Source organism: Capra hircus, chromosome 18, assembly GCF_001704415.2.
Source record: "Capra hircus breed San Clemente chromosome 18, ASM170441v1, whole genome shotgun sequence".
In the NCBI taxonomy this organism is placed as follows: domain Eukaryota; kingdom Metazoa; phylum Chordata; class Mammalia; order Artiodactyla; family Bovidae; genus Capra; species Capra hircus.
The window spans coordinates 66570354-66586121 of record NC_030825.1 but is presented as its reverse complement, the minus strand read 5'-3'; the positions used below and the strand labels follow the sequence as shown (position 1 = coordinate 66586121).

General features: G+C 43.4%; 1 protein-coding gene across 1 annotated transcript; it reads right to left on the bottom strand.

Moving 5' to 3' along the window:
• LOC108638103 (zinc finger protein 154-like) lies at positions 3313 to 7594 on the bottom strand. The gene is given in 3 exon segments (XM_018063259.1): positions 3313 to 4712; positions 5842 to 5968; positions 7317 to 7594. Coding segments are annotated over 3 exon segments (1560 nt in total). The 5' UTR covers positions 7350 to 7594.

The following is a 15768-nucleotide window of genomic DNA, read 5'->3' as shown; positions in this document are numbered from 1 at the left end:
CCACACAAAATTAACAGCACATACTCTACCCTTTGTAATGGCTGTTTTCAAATATATCCAAAAATAGAAGACTACTAGGAAGTAATGTCTGTCGTTATTTATCCCATACTACACAGCTTGCAGGATCTTAGTTCCCCAACCAGGGGTCAAACCCAAGCCCTGTGCAGTGGAAGTGTGGGGTCCTAACCACTGGATTGCCAGGGAATTCTCTATTTATCCTTTTATGGTTGTTCTTATTTTATCTATCCCCATGCAGTTAGTGGTTTATTTATAATCACAGACAACAAGTCATTTTACACATAACCTCTTCAGGAGATGTCTCTAAAATGTAAAGATCCTTATATAGTTCCAATAATTTTGTTGCATAAAATTAAAATATTTAAAATTATTAGTGCTAAATTGTGTAATTACCGTACTGCAATCATTACTTAATGTAGACTGACTGCAGTCTGGATACAAAATTTATCTTAGGCAATAAGTAGGTGTGTCTTGCAAGTTTTTTAACCTCTATGTACCACTCACCTTTAAAAAAAAAAAATGCTGAGAACTTTGGCCGTCAACTGTTGTAGTCAGGGTAAACTGATTATTAGTTCAGTTGCGCTTAGTGGGCAGTGGGTAGGGTAAGTTCTCCTAGAGTAGAAGTATCTACTGGAACTTCCTTGGAGGCTCTCTTTTGGCCAGGCCATGCAGCTTCGGGACTCTTACTTCCCCAACCAGGATTGAACACATACCCCCAGCAGCAGAAGTGCTCAGAACTCCCCCCACTTACCATTTTATTTTAATCATATTATTCACTTGCCATTTGTTTGTTAGAATTGGCCATGATCCAGATTTGGCTAATTGAGTCTTCTGAACTGTTTAACATGTTGACCCTTCTGTATCTCCTATACACCAACTATGCTCAACATCATGAAATATAAGGGAAATGAAACTAAAACCAAAGTGCTCTAATTCTATATACATTTACTCAAAGAGTCAGATTTTTAAAAGCAAATCATATTCACTTTAGCAAGGATATGAGAGAATTGGAACTCACACGGCAGGTAGGAACACAAAAGGGAGCAATCATTTTAAAAGACAGTGTGGTGTTTCTGGAAAAGTTACATATTCACCTATACTCTGATTCAGGTATTGCATTTTGAGGTATCAGCATGAGAGAAAGGAAACGATTCAATATGAAGAACTGTATCCAATTTCTATACGGCTTTTATTTGTAACAGCCAAAACTAGAAATAATTAAAATATCCATAAACAGATGAATAAATGAATTGTGGTATAGTGATAGAACATAATTCTCAATCATATAAAAAGAACCACTCATATAAGCACCACTGATGAATTGCAAAATAAACATGTCATATAAGGGTACCCAAAGGGGGAAAAAAAAGACTAAACACTCTATGATTTCAATCATGTAAAATTCTAGAAAATGCACACTAATCTGTTATAATGAAAAGCAAATTAATGGCTGCTTGGAGGACAAAGAGATTCAAGTAAGTATGGGGTGACAGAAACTATCATGATTGTTTGATGGTTTCATAGATTTACATAAATGTAAAAAATCATCAAATTGTGCAGTTTAAATAGGAACATGATTTCCTCATTTAGAACATCAGGTTTGGCAACCATACTGACTCAATGGACAGGTTCAGTACTTGCCTCAGCAAAAACAGGTAAGCAATTTCTGAAGTGGAAACTTCATTCAACATGGATACTGGATGGGTCACAAATCTCACAGAGCTGACTAACGAGCTCTCTCCTCTCTATCCTTGTTCTGTCTGCACAACAATGGCCTTAGATGAACAGCCCAGAAAGGCCAGAGGAATCCACAAAACCTTTATTTTCTTTTCCTTGACAAAGGCCCTAAGTTATACAGATAAAAAGTTTCAGAAGTTCTGAGAATTTCCATACCTGCTTATCCTCCAAAGCCATAGTGATTAAACATATTAAGTGACCTTTTGAAAGGGGCACATTCTAATCAGTATGCTGTAGTCTCCGCCACTATTAATCCAGTGTTTCTATAATCTTAAAATCATTGATGTTACTCTACAGAATTCAGGACATCAAGGCACAGGGCTCCACTGCAGGACCCAGGGAACAGATTTCCCTTAACAGTGCTGAGCAAGAGGCAATATCACCTGTGAACAAGAGAACAAGTTTATGTTGCTCTCAGAAGCACTGAGAGTAGTCACAGCAATCAGAAACGGCCCCCTCCTCAGTTTGAACTCTGAACCTGAAAAATATCATGGAGTATAATTTATAAATTAGGACCACGAAGGTGGTCCTTGAAGGTGGTCAAAAGGAAGGCTTTGAGCAGCAATGCAACCTAGGCCACAATTGGAGAGGCATATTCTGCCATCATGCTATCTCCACTGAGGCACACAATTTGGGATCCTCACCAGAGCATTTCATCTCTTCAGGCTAGCAAGCCCAATTAACAACAAACCACCCCATACAGTGAAGGAACTCCTAAGATAAATGGTGGCTTAAACAGTAAGACCTTTACTATTCTACAAACAAGAACAAGGGGAAACTGACTGTTTCCTGGGTTGATGTCTTGGAGGCTAGAAAATCCCATCACTAGAGTCTCATGAGACCAATAATATCAATAATACCAATAAAGTGTAGTCCATCTTTTCAAATTACCAGCAGAGTCCTTTAGGCCAAAACTGGGTAAGATCCATGCTTTAACTCATGAAGGAGGGAAAAAACTGGGAAAGACTTAAGTGCTCAAGCTGCTCATGAATCATCCCATAAATAGGTCAGCACTGGGCTTTCCTTCCCTGAACACACTAGGCTGGGTGAATGTGGCACACAATAGAAATCTGCCTGGTGGTTAGGGGTGATATGATTTCTGCTACAGAACTAGCAGTGACATCAATCTGGCAAGGGTTCTGGAGAGGTTAAAAAGTGCAACACAGTTCCCACATACCTGAAGTTAAGTGGATGTTTGGATGAATGAGGTTCAAAACAGGCAAATGGCATCTTCATAAGGGATTTCCTCCAGTGTTGTTGCACTCAACAAAGAAATCATATACACCTGCACATTGAAGGTAGTGCTCCCATTTGAAACTGTGGTATTCAGTGAAATACATTCTTCAGCTGAAGGCTTTCCCACATTCGCTGAACTTATAAAGGCTTTCTCCACTGAATTCTCTGGATTATACTGAAGCTAGACTTCAGCTACACGATTTTCCATGACTGCCATACTTATAAGGCGTTCATCCAATGTGACATTATGCTGTTTTAGGAACCTAAAGATTAATCTCCCATATACATATACACACAAAGCATGTCTCCAATGTAAACATTCTAGTGGTCACTGAAGCTGGATCTATGGGTAAACGATTTCCCAAATTCATTGCACTTATCAGGCCTTTAACAACTGTGAACTCTTCGGTGTTTAATAAGGCTAGAGCTATGGCTAAAAGATTTCCCACATTCACTACACTCATAAGGTCTTTCTCCAGTATGAATTCTCCTGTGTTTAATGAGGCTGGAGTTTTGAGTAAAAGATTTCCCACATTCGCTGCACTCATAAGGCCTTGATCCCGTGTGAACTCTCTGGTGTTTTAAGAGACTGGAGCTGTAAGTAAAGAATTTCCCACATTCACTGCACTCATAAGGCCTTTCTCCAGTGTGAACTCTCCGATGCTGCAGAAGTGCAGAGCTTTGGCTAAAAGATTTCCCACATTCACTGCACTTGTAAGGCCTTTCTCCACTATGAACTCTACGGTGTTCAATGAGGCTAGAGTTTTGGGTAAAGGATTTTCCACATTCATTGCACTCATAGGGCCTTGATCCAGAGTGAACTCTCTGGTGTTTTATGAGACTGGAGTGGTATGTAAAGAATTTTCCACATTCACTGCACTCATAAGGCCTTTCTCCAGTGTGAACACTCCGGTGTTGAAGGAGTGCAGAGCTTTCGCTAAAGGATTTCCCACATTCACTACACTCATATGGCCTTTCTCCAGTATGAATTCTCCGGTGTTTAATAAGGTTGGATTTGTTGCTAAATAATTTTCCACATTCATCACACTCGTGAGGTCTTGCTCCAGTGTGAACTCTCCGATGCTGAATGAGACTAGAGCTCTGTCTAAAGGATTTGCCACATTCCCCACACTCATAAGGCTTTTCTCCTGTATGAACTCTCCAATGGTCATTGAGGCTGTAGCTTTTGCTAAAAGATTTCCCACATTCATTACATGTGTAGCATTTTTCCCTAGTGAGGACTCTCTGATGCTGAGAAACTATATGTTTGCAACTGAAGTCTCCAGTGCATTCTCCAGGACTGTAATGAGTTTTCCTCCTGTGAAAGGCTGCTCCACACTCAGTTCTCCTGTTTGACTTATCCCTGGTCTGTGTGGATTCCCCACAGGAAAGTGACTTCCCCAACACAAAAAATCTGCAGTTGTTCATAAATGAGGCTTTGCCCATCTTGCTTCTGAGGCATTTCTCTCCAATGTGCTGCTTGCGGTGCTGATGTTTTACACTGAGATACAAGTGTTTCTCCCATGCTCCAATATCATACAGTTTCTGCCTCTGGTGCTCAGTCAAGTGCAAAATGTCTCCCAAGTCCAGGTCACATAGCTCACAAAAATGGGCCTTCTGGGAGATCATGCCTGCCTTGGGAATCCTGACCTCTGACATTCCATGTACAGAAATGTTCTGTTCAGAAGGTGCCTCTTCATTCTCTGCTCCATGCCAACAACCTGAAAGCAAGTAATGCTGGTGAAGTGCACACTGACTTTGGTGGGAGGGGGTAGCTGCTACACAGGTTCAGTGTAATAATCCCAAGAACCTGTCCATGCGATTGTTTGCAGGAACAAAGAGTTGGTTCTGGTTGAGGATGGGGCTGCTTAGAACTACTGGGCTATCAAGATGAGAGAATGGGAGAGACCTCATGAGGTGAATGGCACAACCATGTGCTGGACACACAAAGCAGAGACACAGGGTCTGCAACTCATTCCTCAACAACCAACTTTCAAAAGGAACTTTTCTGCTGGTGACACACAAACACTGTATAAAAAGGCTGTGTCACACACACACTCAAAAGAATAAAAATAAAATAATTTTAAAAAATCTGTGTCAAGACCCAAGAAAATACAATTGTATCAGGGCACCTGGTGTTGCAGGGCTATTTAAGAACGTGTGCACACCTCATGAAACAACACACAGAGGCCAATGCGGAAGGCACTGCAAATGCAGTGGTGAGAAAAACAGGTGAGAGAGGAGTCCGGAAATGTGAGGTTGACCACAGGTTAGAAGTGAGAGTGTAAGTGACAAAAGAAATGATGAAGCAGCAAAGTGTCAGGAAAGGGGAAGAAGGAAAGACACAAATGAAGTGTGCCACTGGAATCAAAATTTTAGTCAAACTCAACGGGTTTCTGTTGCAGTTTGAATACAGCACTGTCATCATGTCCTTTATGTACTACGATGCAGGGCCAGGCTCCATCTGAGCCATCTTGCTTGATTCACATACATCCTGTGAAATTCTGTGGGCTCTCCAACCTGATTCCACTCTCTCAGCAATCAAATACATGGCACTCTGATGACACAAGAACCAAAGAAATTAAAAATCTATGATAAACCATAATGGAAAAGAATAATGAAAAGAATTTTAAAAAATAATAAGAGTGCAAGTCGACAGGAAGGCTAGTGTTGGATATGCTAAAGGAAGGAGAGCACAGTGCGCAAATCTCAGCCCAACCAACCTTAGCACCAATTCAGGGAACTGGGGAAGGGAGCAGTGTCCAGGGTCCTGACGTGAGGATAGACTGCTCCTGGGGAAAAAAAGGGCAGAGGCAGTTCAAAGAACAGAGATGAGTTTGACAGTCATACCCAAGGAGATTATAAGTGCCAAGTTCTCCAGCATCACATTGTGGTACAGGCATCTCTGAGCATCATCAAGGAGACTCCATTCCTCCCAGGAGAAGTACACAGCCACATCCTCAAAGGTCACACTGCCCTGGCAAGATGGGGACAGATGAAATCATAAATAGCCCCCTTCTCAACGACAACTATCCACTCCCCCCAACCCTCGCCCCCTCAACACACATACATCCACCCCAAGCCCATCTTCTTCCCAAACTCTCCAACTCAGAGAAGAAACCAGGCCCTGGCACTACTAATGCCACTGTCTTCAAATGGTCCCACTTAACACTGGAACCAGTCATCTATAGAAAGAGGTGCCGAGGTGGGTATCAAAGTTGTGGACCTGGCATAGAGGGATCCACACACTCATGCCAGGATATTCTACTTACGTGGCCAAGGTCACATAAGTCTCAATTCCAGGACCCTGGTGTCATCAAGGATATTCCCTTTTCAGGTATGCATAATCTGTGAGACTGGATCAAACAGCGACATGCCTACAATCACCACCTCCTCACTGTCCCACATTCCAGACTTCTAGACTTGTGTATTTAGCTGCTCAATTAATGCCACCACCTAATGCTCTCAGAAACATCTCAGAAGTTTCTAATATCTCTGGAGAATACTATTTCCAACTTCCTCATCTCAGTTAATAGAGCTCCCATTACCACACTTGCTCAAAACAAAACAATGAGAGGAGTATACCTGAATCCTGTTTTACTCCCTCCTGGTTCACATCAGAAAATACAACGTGGGACTTCCCTGGTGGTCCAGTGGCTAACACTCCAAGCTCCCAAAGCAGTGGACCCGGGGTTTGATCCCTGGTCAGGGAACTAGATCCCACAAGTCACAACTAAGAGTTTGCATGCTGCAACTAAAGATTCCTCATGCCACAACTAAAATCCTGCAGGCACAATAAGATTGAAGACCTTTCACACCTGTTTATGATGGCTGTCAGAAACAAAAATCCCTTCATATAACCCTGGCCGTGGGGTTTCTCCAGGGCTTCCAGATCCCAAACTGGGGACAAGGCAGCAAGAGATCGCAAGAAACCACAATCCAGAGAACATGTCTGGTGGTCAGGGCCACTGAAGAAATGGGACACCCTCGCAACAGCACTTCGCGCGCTGGCTCCAAAAAGTGCCTCTGTGGCCGTAGGAAATGTGGAAAACGCCAACTCTTGAAGGATGAGCCTATGGCGGGGTTCGATGGGCTCAGGCCTCCCAGGCTCAGTGCCCGGCCCTGAAGGCTGCGACGCTGGTACCCATTCAATCTCGGTGCCGCAGCGCTCGGTTCGCCCTTTTACAGGTGTCCCTCTGCCTGTCACCCTCCCCCACGCGCCATCACGCTATCAGAGACAGGGTCCCACCCACGACCGCCTCACCGTCCTAAACCCTGGGTTTTTAATGTCTGGTGGGGTCAGGGCTCGGAGGACCAGCGTTTACCTGAAGCGGGTTCCTTCGGGCTGCCGCTGCCATCGGACCTGTGGGCGGAGCGGGGCCAGGAGAGGGCAGAGCAGACGGGCGCGGCGGTCCGGATCCGAGGCCTGGGATGGGGCACCCCGGGCGGCGGCGTCGAGCCTGAGACCCGCCTCTCTGCAGCGGGGACAGAACCTCTCTCGGACTTCCTCAATTCCGTCACCTCAGGATTGGCCCAGAATCCCCGCACCTTTCACACCGGTTAAACAAAACCGCGAACAGCTAACATGGCCCCCGAGCGGAGAAAGCAGGAAGTTCCTCCCTCACGTTATAAGGCCTCCTCCTTCTAAGCTCTCATTGGGTAACATTGTTGCCGCTCGACTCTAAACATTCTGGGTAATGTAGTCCCCATGGATCCGCAGAGAGCTGGGTCTGGGCTTCTTGTGAGGTTGGCCAGGAGGGGAGTTTGCAAAGTGGCTCATCCAGGTGAGCTTCGCCCCTTGTTTAAAGGGATCATGACCGCATTTCTGCCAAGTGTTCTCTGCAGCTGCTCACCCCAGTGTTTGGAGACATGTTTCAGACTCGGTGAAGCTCAACATGCTCCCAGAGGCCAAAAATATTATTTTGTGGCCTCAACCACCCCCCTGACTGCAGCCATGAAATTAAAAGATGGTTTCTCCTTGGAAGGAAAGTTATGACCAACCTAGATAGCATATTGAAAAGCAGAGATATTACTTTGCCAACAAAAGTCCGTCTAGTCAAGGCTATGGTTTTTCCAGTGGTCACTTACGGGTGTGAGAATTGGACCAAAAAGAAAGCTGAGCACCGGAGAATTGATGCTTTTAAACTGTGGCGTTGGAGAAGACTCTTGAGAGTCCCTTGGACTGCAAGGAGATCCAACCAGTCCATCTTAAAGGAGATCAGTCCTGGGGGTTCATTGGAAGGACTGACGTTGAAGCTGAAACTCCAATACTTTGGCCACCTGATGTGAGGAGCTGACTCATTCGAAAAGACCTTGATGCTGGAAAGATTGAGGGCAGGAGGAGAAGGGGATGACAGAGGATGAGATGGTTGGATGGCATTATCGACTTGATGGACATGAGTTTGGGTGGACTCTGGGAGTTGATTTTGCCTTTTCATATTGTTCATGGGGTTCTCAAGGCAAGAATACTGAAGTGACTTGGCATTCCCTTCTCCAGTGGACCACATTCTGTCAGGCCTCTCCACCATGACCCACCCATCTTGGGTTGCCCCGCAGGCATGGCTTGGTTTCATTGAGTTAGACAAGGCTGTGGTCCTAGTGTGATAAGATTGACTAGTTTTCTGTGAATATGGTTTCAGTGTGTCTGCCCTCTGATGCCCTCTTACAACACTTACCCCACCTTGGCGTGGGGTATCTCTTCATGGCTGCCCCAGCAAAGCATCAGTGGAGAAATAACTCCAGAAAGAATGAAGGGATGGAGCCAAAGCAAAAACAATACCCACGTGTGGATGTGACTGGTGATAAAAGCAAGATCCAATGCTGTAAAGAGCAATATTGCATAGGAACCTGGAATGTCAGGTCCATGAATCAAGGCAAATTGGAAGTGGTCAAACAAGAGATGGCAAGGTTAGAAAGATGGCAATGACAACCCTGTATGCAAGACAGGAAAAAAGACACAGATGTGTATAACGGACTTTTGGACTCAGAGGGAGAGGGAGAGGGTGGGATGATTTGGGAGAATGGCATTCTAACATGTATACTATCATGTAAGAATTGAATCGCCAGTCTATGTCTGACGCAGGATACAGCATGCTTGGGGCTGGTGCATGGGGATGACCCACAGAGATGTTATGGGGAGGGAGGTGGGAGGGGGGTTCATGTTGGGAACGCATGTAAGAATTAAAGATTTTAAAATTAAAAAAATAAAAATAAAATAAAAATAAAAAATATAATTCTTATGCCATTAAAAAAAAAGAGAGAGAGAGATGGCAAGGGTGAACGTCAACATTTTAGGAATCAGCGAACTTAAATGACTGGAATGGGTGAATTTAGCTCAGATGACCATTATATCTACTACTGCAGGCAGAATCCCTCTGAAGAAATGGAGTAGCCATCATGGTCAACAAAAGAGTTCAAAATGCAGTACTTGGATGCAATCTCAAAAAAGACAGAATGATCTCTGTTCGTCTCCAAGGCAAACCATTCAATATCACAGTAATCCAAGTCTATGCCCCAACCAGTAATGCTGAAGAAACTGAAGTTGAATGGTTTTATGAAGACCTACAAGATCTTTTAGAACTAACACCTAAAAAAGATGTCCTTTTCATTCTAGCGGACAGGAATGAAAAGTAGGAAGTCAAGAAACACCTGGAGTAACAGGCAAATTTGGCCTTGGAATGCGGAATGAAGCAGGGCAAAGACTAATAGAGTTTTGCCAAGAAAACGCACTGGTCATAGCAAACACCCTCTTCCAACAACACAAGAGAAGGCTCTACACATGGACATCACCAGATGGTCAACACCGAAATCAGATTGATTCTATTCTTTGCAGCCAAAGATGGAGAAGCTCTATACAGACAACAAAAACAAGACCGGGAGCTGACTGTGGCTCAGATCATAAATTCCTTATTGCCAAATTCAGACTTAAATTGAAGAAAGTAGGGAAAACTGCTAGACCATTCAGGTATGACCTAAATAAAATCCCTTATGATTATACAGTGAAAGTGAGAAATAGATTTAAGGGTCTAGATCTGATAGATAGAGTGCCTGATGAACTATGGAATGAGGTTCGTGACATTGTACAGAAGACAGGGATCAAGACCATCACCATGGAAAAGAAATGCCAAAAAGCAAAATGGCTGTCTGGGGAGGCCTTACAAATAGCTGTGAAAAGAAGAGAAGCGAAAAGCAAAGGAGAAAAGGAAAGATATAAACATCTGAATGCAGAGTTCCAAAGAATAGCAAGAAGAGATAAGAAAGCCTTCTTCAGCAATCAATGCAAAGAAATAGAGGAAAAGAACAGAATGGGAAAGACTAGAGATCTCTTCAAGAAAATTAGAGATACCAAGGGAACATTTCATGCAAAGATAGGTTCGATAAAGGAAAGAAATAGTCTGGACCTAACAGAAGCAGAAGATATTAATAAGAGGTGGCAAGAATACACAGAAGAACTGTATAAAAAAGATCTTCATGACCCAGATAATCACGATGGTGTGATCACTTATCTAGAGCCAGACATCCTGGAATGTGAAGTCAAGTGGGCCTTAGAAAGCATCACTACGAACAAAGCTAGTGGAGGTGATGGCATTCCAGTGGAGCTATTTCAAATCCTGAAAGATGATGCTGTGAAAGTGCTGCACTCAATATGCCAGCACATTTGGAAAACTCAGCAGTGGCCACAGGACTGGAAAAGGTCAGTTTTCATTCCAATCCCAAAGAAAGGCAATGTCAAAGAATGCTCAAACTACCACACAGTTGCACTCATCTCACACGCTAGGAAAGTAATGCTCAAAACTCTCCAAGCCAGACTTCAGCAATATGTGAATCGTGAACTCCCTGATGTTCAAGCTGGTTTTAGAAAAGATAGAGGAACCAGAGATCAAATTGCCAACATCCACTGGATCATGGAATAAGCAAGAGAGTTCCCGAAAAACATCTATTTCTGCTCTATTGACTATGCCAAAGCCTTTGACTGTGTGGATCACAATAAACTATGGAAAATTCTGAAAGAGATGGGAATACCAGACCACCTGACCTGCCTCTTGAGAAGTCTGTATGCAGGTGAGGAAGCAACAATTAGAACTGGACATGAAACAACAGACTGGTTCCAAATAGGAAAAGGAGTACGTCAAGGCTGTGTATTGTCACCCTGCTTAAATAACTTACATGCAGAGTACATCATGAGAAATGCTGGACTGGAAGAAACACAAGCTGGAATCAAAATTGCTGGGAGAAATATCAATCACCTCAGATATGCAGATGACACCACCCTTATGGCAGAAAGTGAAGCGGAACTAAAAAGCCTCTTGAGGAAAGTGAAAGAGGAGAGTGAAAAAGTTGGCTTAAAGCTCAACATTCAGAAAACAAAGATCATGGCATCTGGTCCCATTGCTTCATGGGAAATAGATGGGGAAACAGTAGGAACAGTGTCAGACTTTATTTTTTTTTTTTGGCTCCAAAATCACTGCAGTTGGTGACTGCAGCAATGAAATTAAAAGACACTTACTCCTTGGAAGAAAAGTTATGATCAACCTAGATAGTATGTCAAAGCAGAGACATTACTTTGCCGACTAAGGTCCGTCTAGTCAAGGCTATGGTTTTTCCAGTGGTCGTGTATGGATGTGAGAGTTGGACTGTGAAGAAGGCTGAATGCCGAAGAATTGATGCTTTTGAACTGTGGTGTTGGAGAAGACTCTTGAGAGTCCCTTGCACTGCAAGGAGATCCAACCAGTCCATTCTGAAGGAGATCAGCCCTGGGATGTCTTTGAAAGGAATGATGCTAAAGCTGAAGCTCCAGTACTTTGGCCACCTCATGTGAAGAGTTGACTCATAGGAAAAGACTCTGATGTTGGGAGGGATTGGGGGCAGGAGGAGAAGGGGACGACCCGTGATGAGATGGCTCAGTGGCATCACGGACTCGATGGACGTGAGTCTGAGTGAACTCTGGGAGTTGGTGATGGACAGGGAGGCCTGGCGTGCTGCGATTCATGGGGTCGCAAAGAGTCGGACCTGACTGAGCGACTCTACTGAACTGAACTTGGAGTTGATGATGGACAGAGGCCTGGTGTGTTGCGGTTCATGGGGTAGCAAAGAGTTGGACACGACTGAGCGACTGAACTGAACTGAACCCCCATCAAGACTACTAATAAAAATAAAAAGATTATTTGTAGAGTCTTTCAGACATAAAACATGTCCACTGTTCAGTTCAGTTCAGTTGCTCAGTCGTGTCAACTCTTTGTGACCTCATGAATCACAGCACGCCTCAAACTCATGTCCATTGAGTCGGTGATGCCATCTAGCCATCTCATCCTCTGTCCTCCTCTTCTCCTTCTGCCCCCTAACCCTCCCAGAGTCTTTTCCAATGAGTCAACACTTCGCATGAGGTGGCCAAAGTATTGGAGTTTCAGCTTTAGCATCAGTCCTTCCAATGAACACCCAGGACTGCTTTCCTTTAGAATGGCCTGGTTGGATCTCCTTGCAGTCCAAGGGACTCTCAAGAGTCTTCTCCAACACCACAGTTCAAAAGCATCAATTCTTCAGCGATCAGCTTTCTTCACAGTCCAGCTCTCACATCCATACATGACCACTGGAAAAACCATAGCCTTGACTAGACGGACCTTTGTTGGCAAAGTAATGTCTCTGTTTTTTAATATGCTGTCTGGGTTGGTCATAACTTTCCTTCCAAGGAGTAAGCATCTTTTAATTTCATGGCTGCAGTCACCATCTGCAATGATTTTGGAGCCCAAAACACGTCTGACACTGTTTCCACTGTTTCCCCATCTATTTCCCATGAAGTGATAGGACCGGATGCCATGATCTTCGTTTTCTGAATGTTGAGCTTTAAGCCAACTTTTTCACTCTCCTCTTTCATCAAGAGGCTTTTTAGTTCCTCTTCACTATCTGCCATAAGGGTGGTGTCATCTGCATATCTGAGGTGATTGATATTTCTCCCGGCAATCTTGATTCCAGCTTGTGTTTCTTCCAGTCCAGCGTTTCCCATGCTGTACTCTGCATAGAAGTGAAATAAGCAGGGTGACAATATACAGCCTTGACGTACTCCTTTTCCTATTTGGAACCAGTCTGTTGTTCCATGTCCAGTTCTAACTGTTGCTTCCTCACCTGCATACAGATTTCTCAAGAGGCAGGTCAGGTGGTCTGGTATTCCCATCTCTTTCAGAATTTTCCACAGTTTCTTGTGATCTACACAGTCAAAGGCTTTGGCATAGTCAATAAAGCAGAAATAGATGTTTTTCTGAAATTCTCTTGCTTTTTCCATGATCCAGCGGATGTTGGCTAATTGATCTCTGGTTCCTCTGCCGTTTCTAAAACCAGCTTGAACACCAGGAAGTTCATGATTCACGTATTGCTGAAGCCTGACTTGGAAAATATTGAGCATTACTTTACTAGCATGTGCTGCTGCTGCTAAGTCGCTTCAGTCGTGTCCAACTCTGTGCGACCCCATTGACGGCAGCCCATCAGGCTCCCCCGTCCCTGAGATTCTCTAGGCAAGGACACTGGAGTGGGTTGCCATTTCCTTCTTCAATGCATGAAAGTGAAAAGTGAAAGTGAAGTCGCTCAGTCGTGTCCAACTCTTAGCAACCCCATGGACTGCAACCTACCATCTGCTCCTCCATGGGATTTTCCAGGCAGGAGTACCGGAGTGGGGTGCCATTGCCTTCTCTGTTACTAGCATGTGAGATGAGTGCAATTGTGCGGTAGTTTGAGCATTCTTTGGCATTGCCTTTCTTTGGGATTGGTATGAAATTGACCTTTTCCAGTCCTGTGGCCACTGCTGAGTTTTCCAAATTTGCTGGCATATGAGTGCAGCACTTTCACAGGATCATCTTTCAGGATTTGAAATAGCTCCACTGGAATGCCATCACCTCCACTAGCTTTGTTCGTAGTGATGCTTTCTAAGGCCCACTTGACTTCACATTCTAGGATGTCTGGCTCTAGATGAGTGATCACACCATCGTGATTATCTGGGTCGTGAAGATCTTTTTTGTACAGTTCTTCTGTGTATTCTTGCCACCCCTTATTAATATCTTCTGCTTCTGTTAGGTCAAGACTATTTCTGTCCTTTATCGAGCCCATCTTTGCATGAAATGTTCCCTTGGTATCTCTAATTTTCTTGAAGAGATCTCTAGTCTTTCCCATTCTGTTCTTTTCCTCTATTTCTTTGCATTGATCTTTGAAGAAGGCTTTCTTATCTCTTCTTGTTATTCTTTGGAACTCTGCATTCAGATGTTTATATCTTTCCTTTTCTCCTTTGCTTTTCGCTTCTCTTCTTTTCACAGCTACTTGTAAGGCCTCCCCAGACAGCCATTTTGCTTTTTTGCATTTCTTTTCCATGGTGATGGTCTTGATCCCTGTCTCCTGTACAATGTCATGAACCTCATTCCATAGTTCATCAGGCACTCTATCTATCAGATCTAGGCCCTTAAATCTATTTCTCACTTTCACTGTATAATCATAAGGGATTTGATTTAGGTCATACCTGAATGGTCTGGCGGTTTTCCCTACTTTCTTCAAGTCTGAATTTGGCAACAAGGAGTTCATGATCTGAGCCACAGTCAGCTCCCGGTCTTGTTTTTGTTGACTGGATAGAGCTTCTCCATCTTTGGCTGCAAAGAATAGAATCAATCTGATTTCGGTGTTGACCATCTGGTGATGTCCATGTGTAGAGCCTTCTCTTGTGTTGTTGGAAGAGGGTGTTTGCTATGACCAGTGCATTTTCTTGGCAAAACTCTATTAGTCTTTGCCCTGCTTCATTTCGCATTCCAAGGCCAAATTTGCCTGTTACTCCAGGTGTTTCTTGACTTCCTACTTTTGCATTCCAGTCCCCTAGAATGAAAAGGACATCTTTTTTGGGTGTTAGTTTTAAAAGGTCTTGTAGGTCTTCATAAAATCATTCAACTTCAGTTTCTTCAGCATTACTTGTTGGGGCATAGACTTGGATAACTGTGATATTGAATGGTTTGCCTTGGAGACGAACAGAGATCATTCTGTCTTTTTTGAGATTGCATCCAAGTACTGCATTTTGAACTCTTTTGTTGACCATGATGGCTACTCCATTTCTTCTGAGGGATTCCTGCCCGCAGTAGTAGATATAATGGTCATCTGAGTTAAATTCACCCATTTCAGTCCATTTTAGTTTGCTGATTCCTAGAATGTCGACATTCACTCTTGCCATCTCTTGTTTGACCACTTCCAATTTGCCTTGATTCATAGACCTGACATTCCAGGTTCCTATGCAATACTGCTCTTTACAGCATCGGATCTTGCTTCTATCACCAGTCACATCCACAACTGGGTATTGTTTTTGCTTTGGCTCCATCCCTTCATTCTTTCTGTAGTTATTTCTTCTTTACTAAGGAATAATTGTTTTTACTATTCTGGAATACTGGAATATATCTCCCCCAACTTTTTTTGGTACAATTGTCTCATATAACTTACAGTAAATTTATAGTTTTGTCTGAGTTTTTATTATATTCTCCAGTACTTTAAGTCAAAATATTCAATAATAAAATAAATAAAGGGAAGTTCCCTGATGATCCAGTGGTTAGGACTCTGGGCTTTCACTATTGTGGCCCAGGTTCAATCCCCGGTCAGGGAATTGAGATCCTGCAAGCTGCCCAGGAAAAAAAAAAAGAAAGAAAGAAAAAGAAACAGAACAGAATCCAAAACAAAACAAAACAAAAAATCCCAAAACAGTAAGTCAAGCCATGATTTGTAGTGTTGCCAGTTTCTCTGGTGTCCCTATGAAAAGAAGCATGG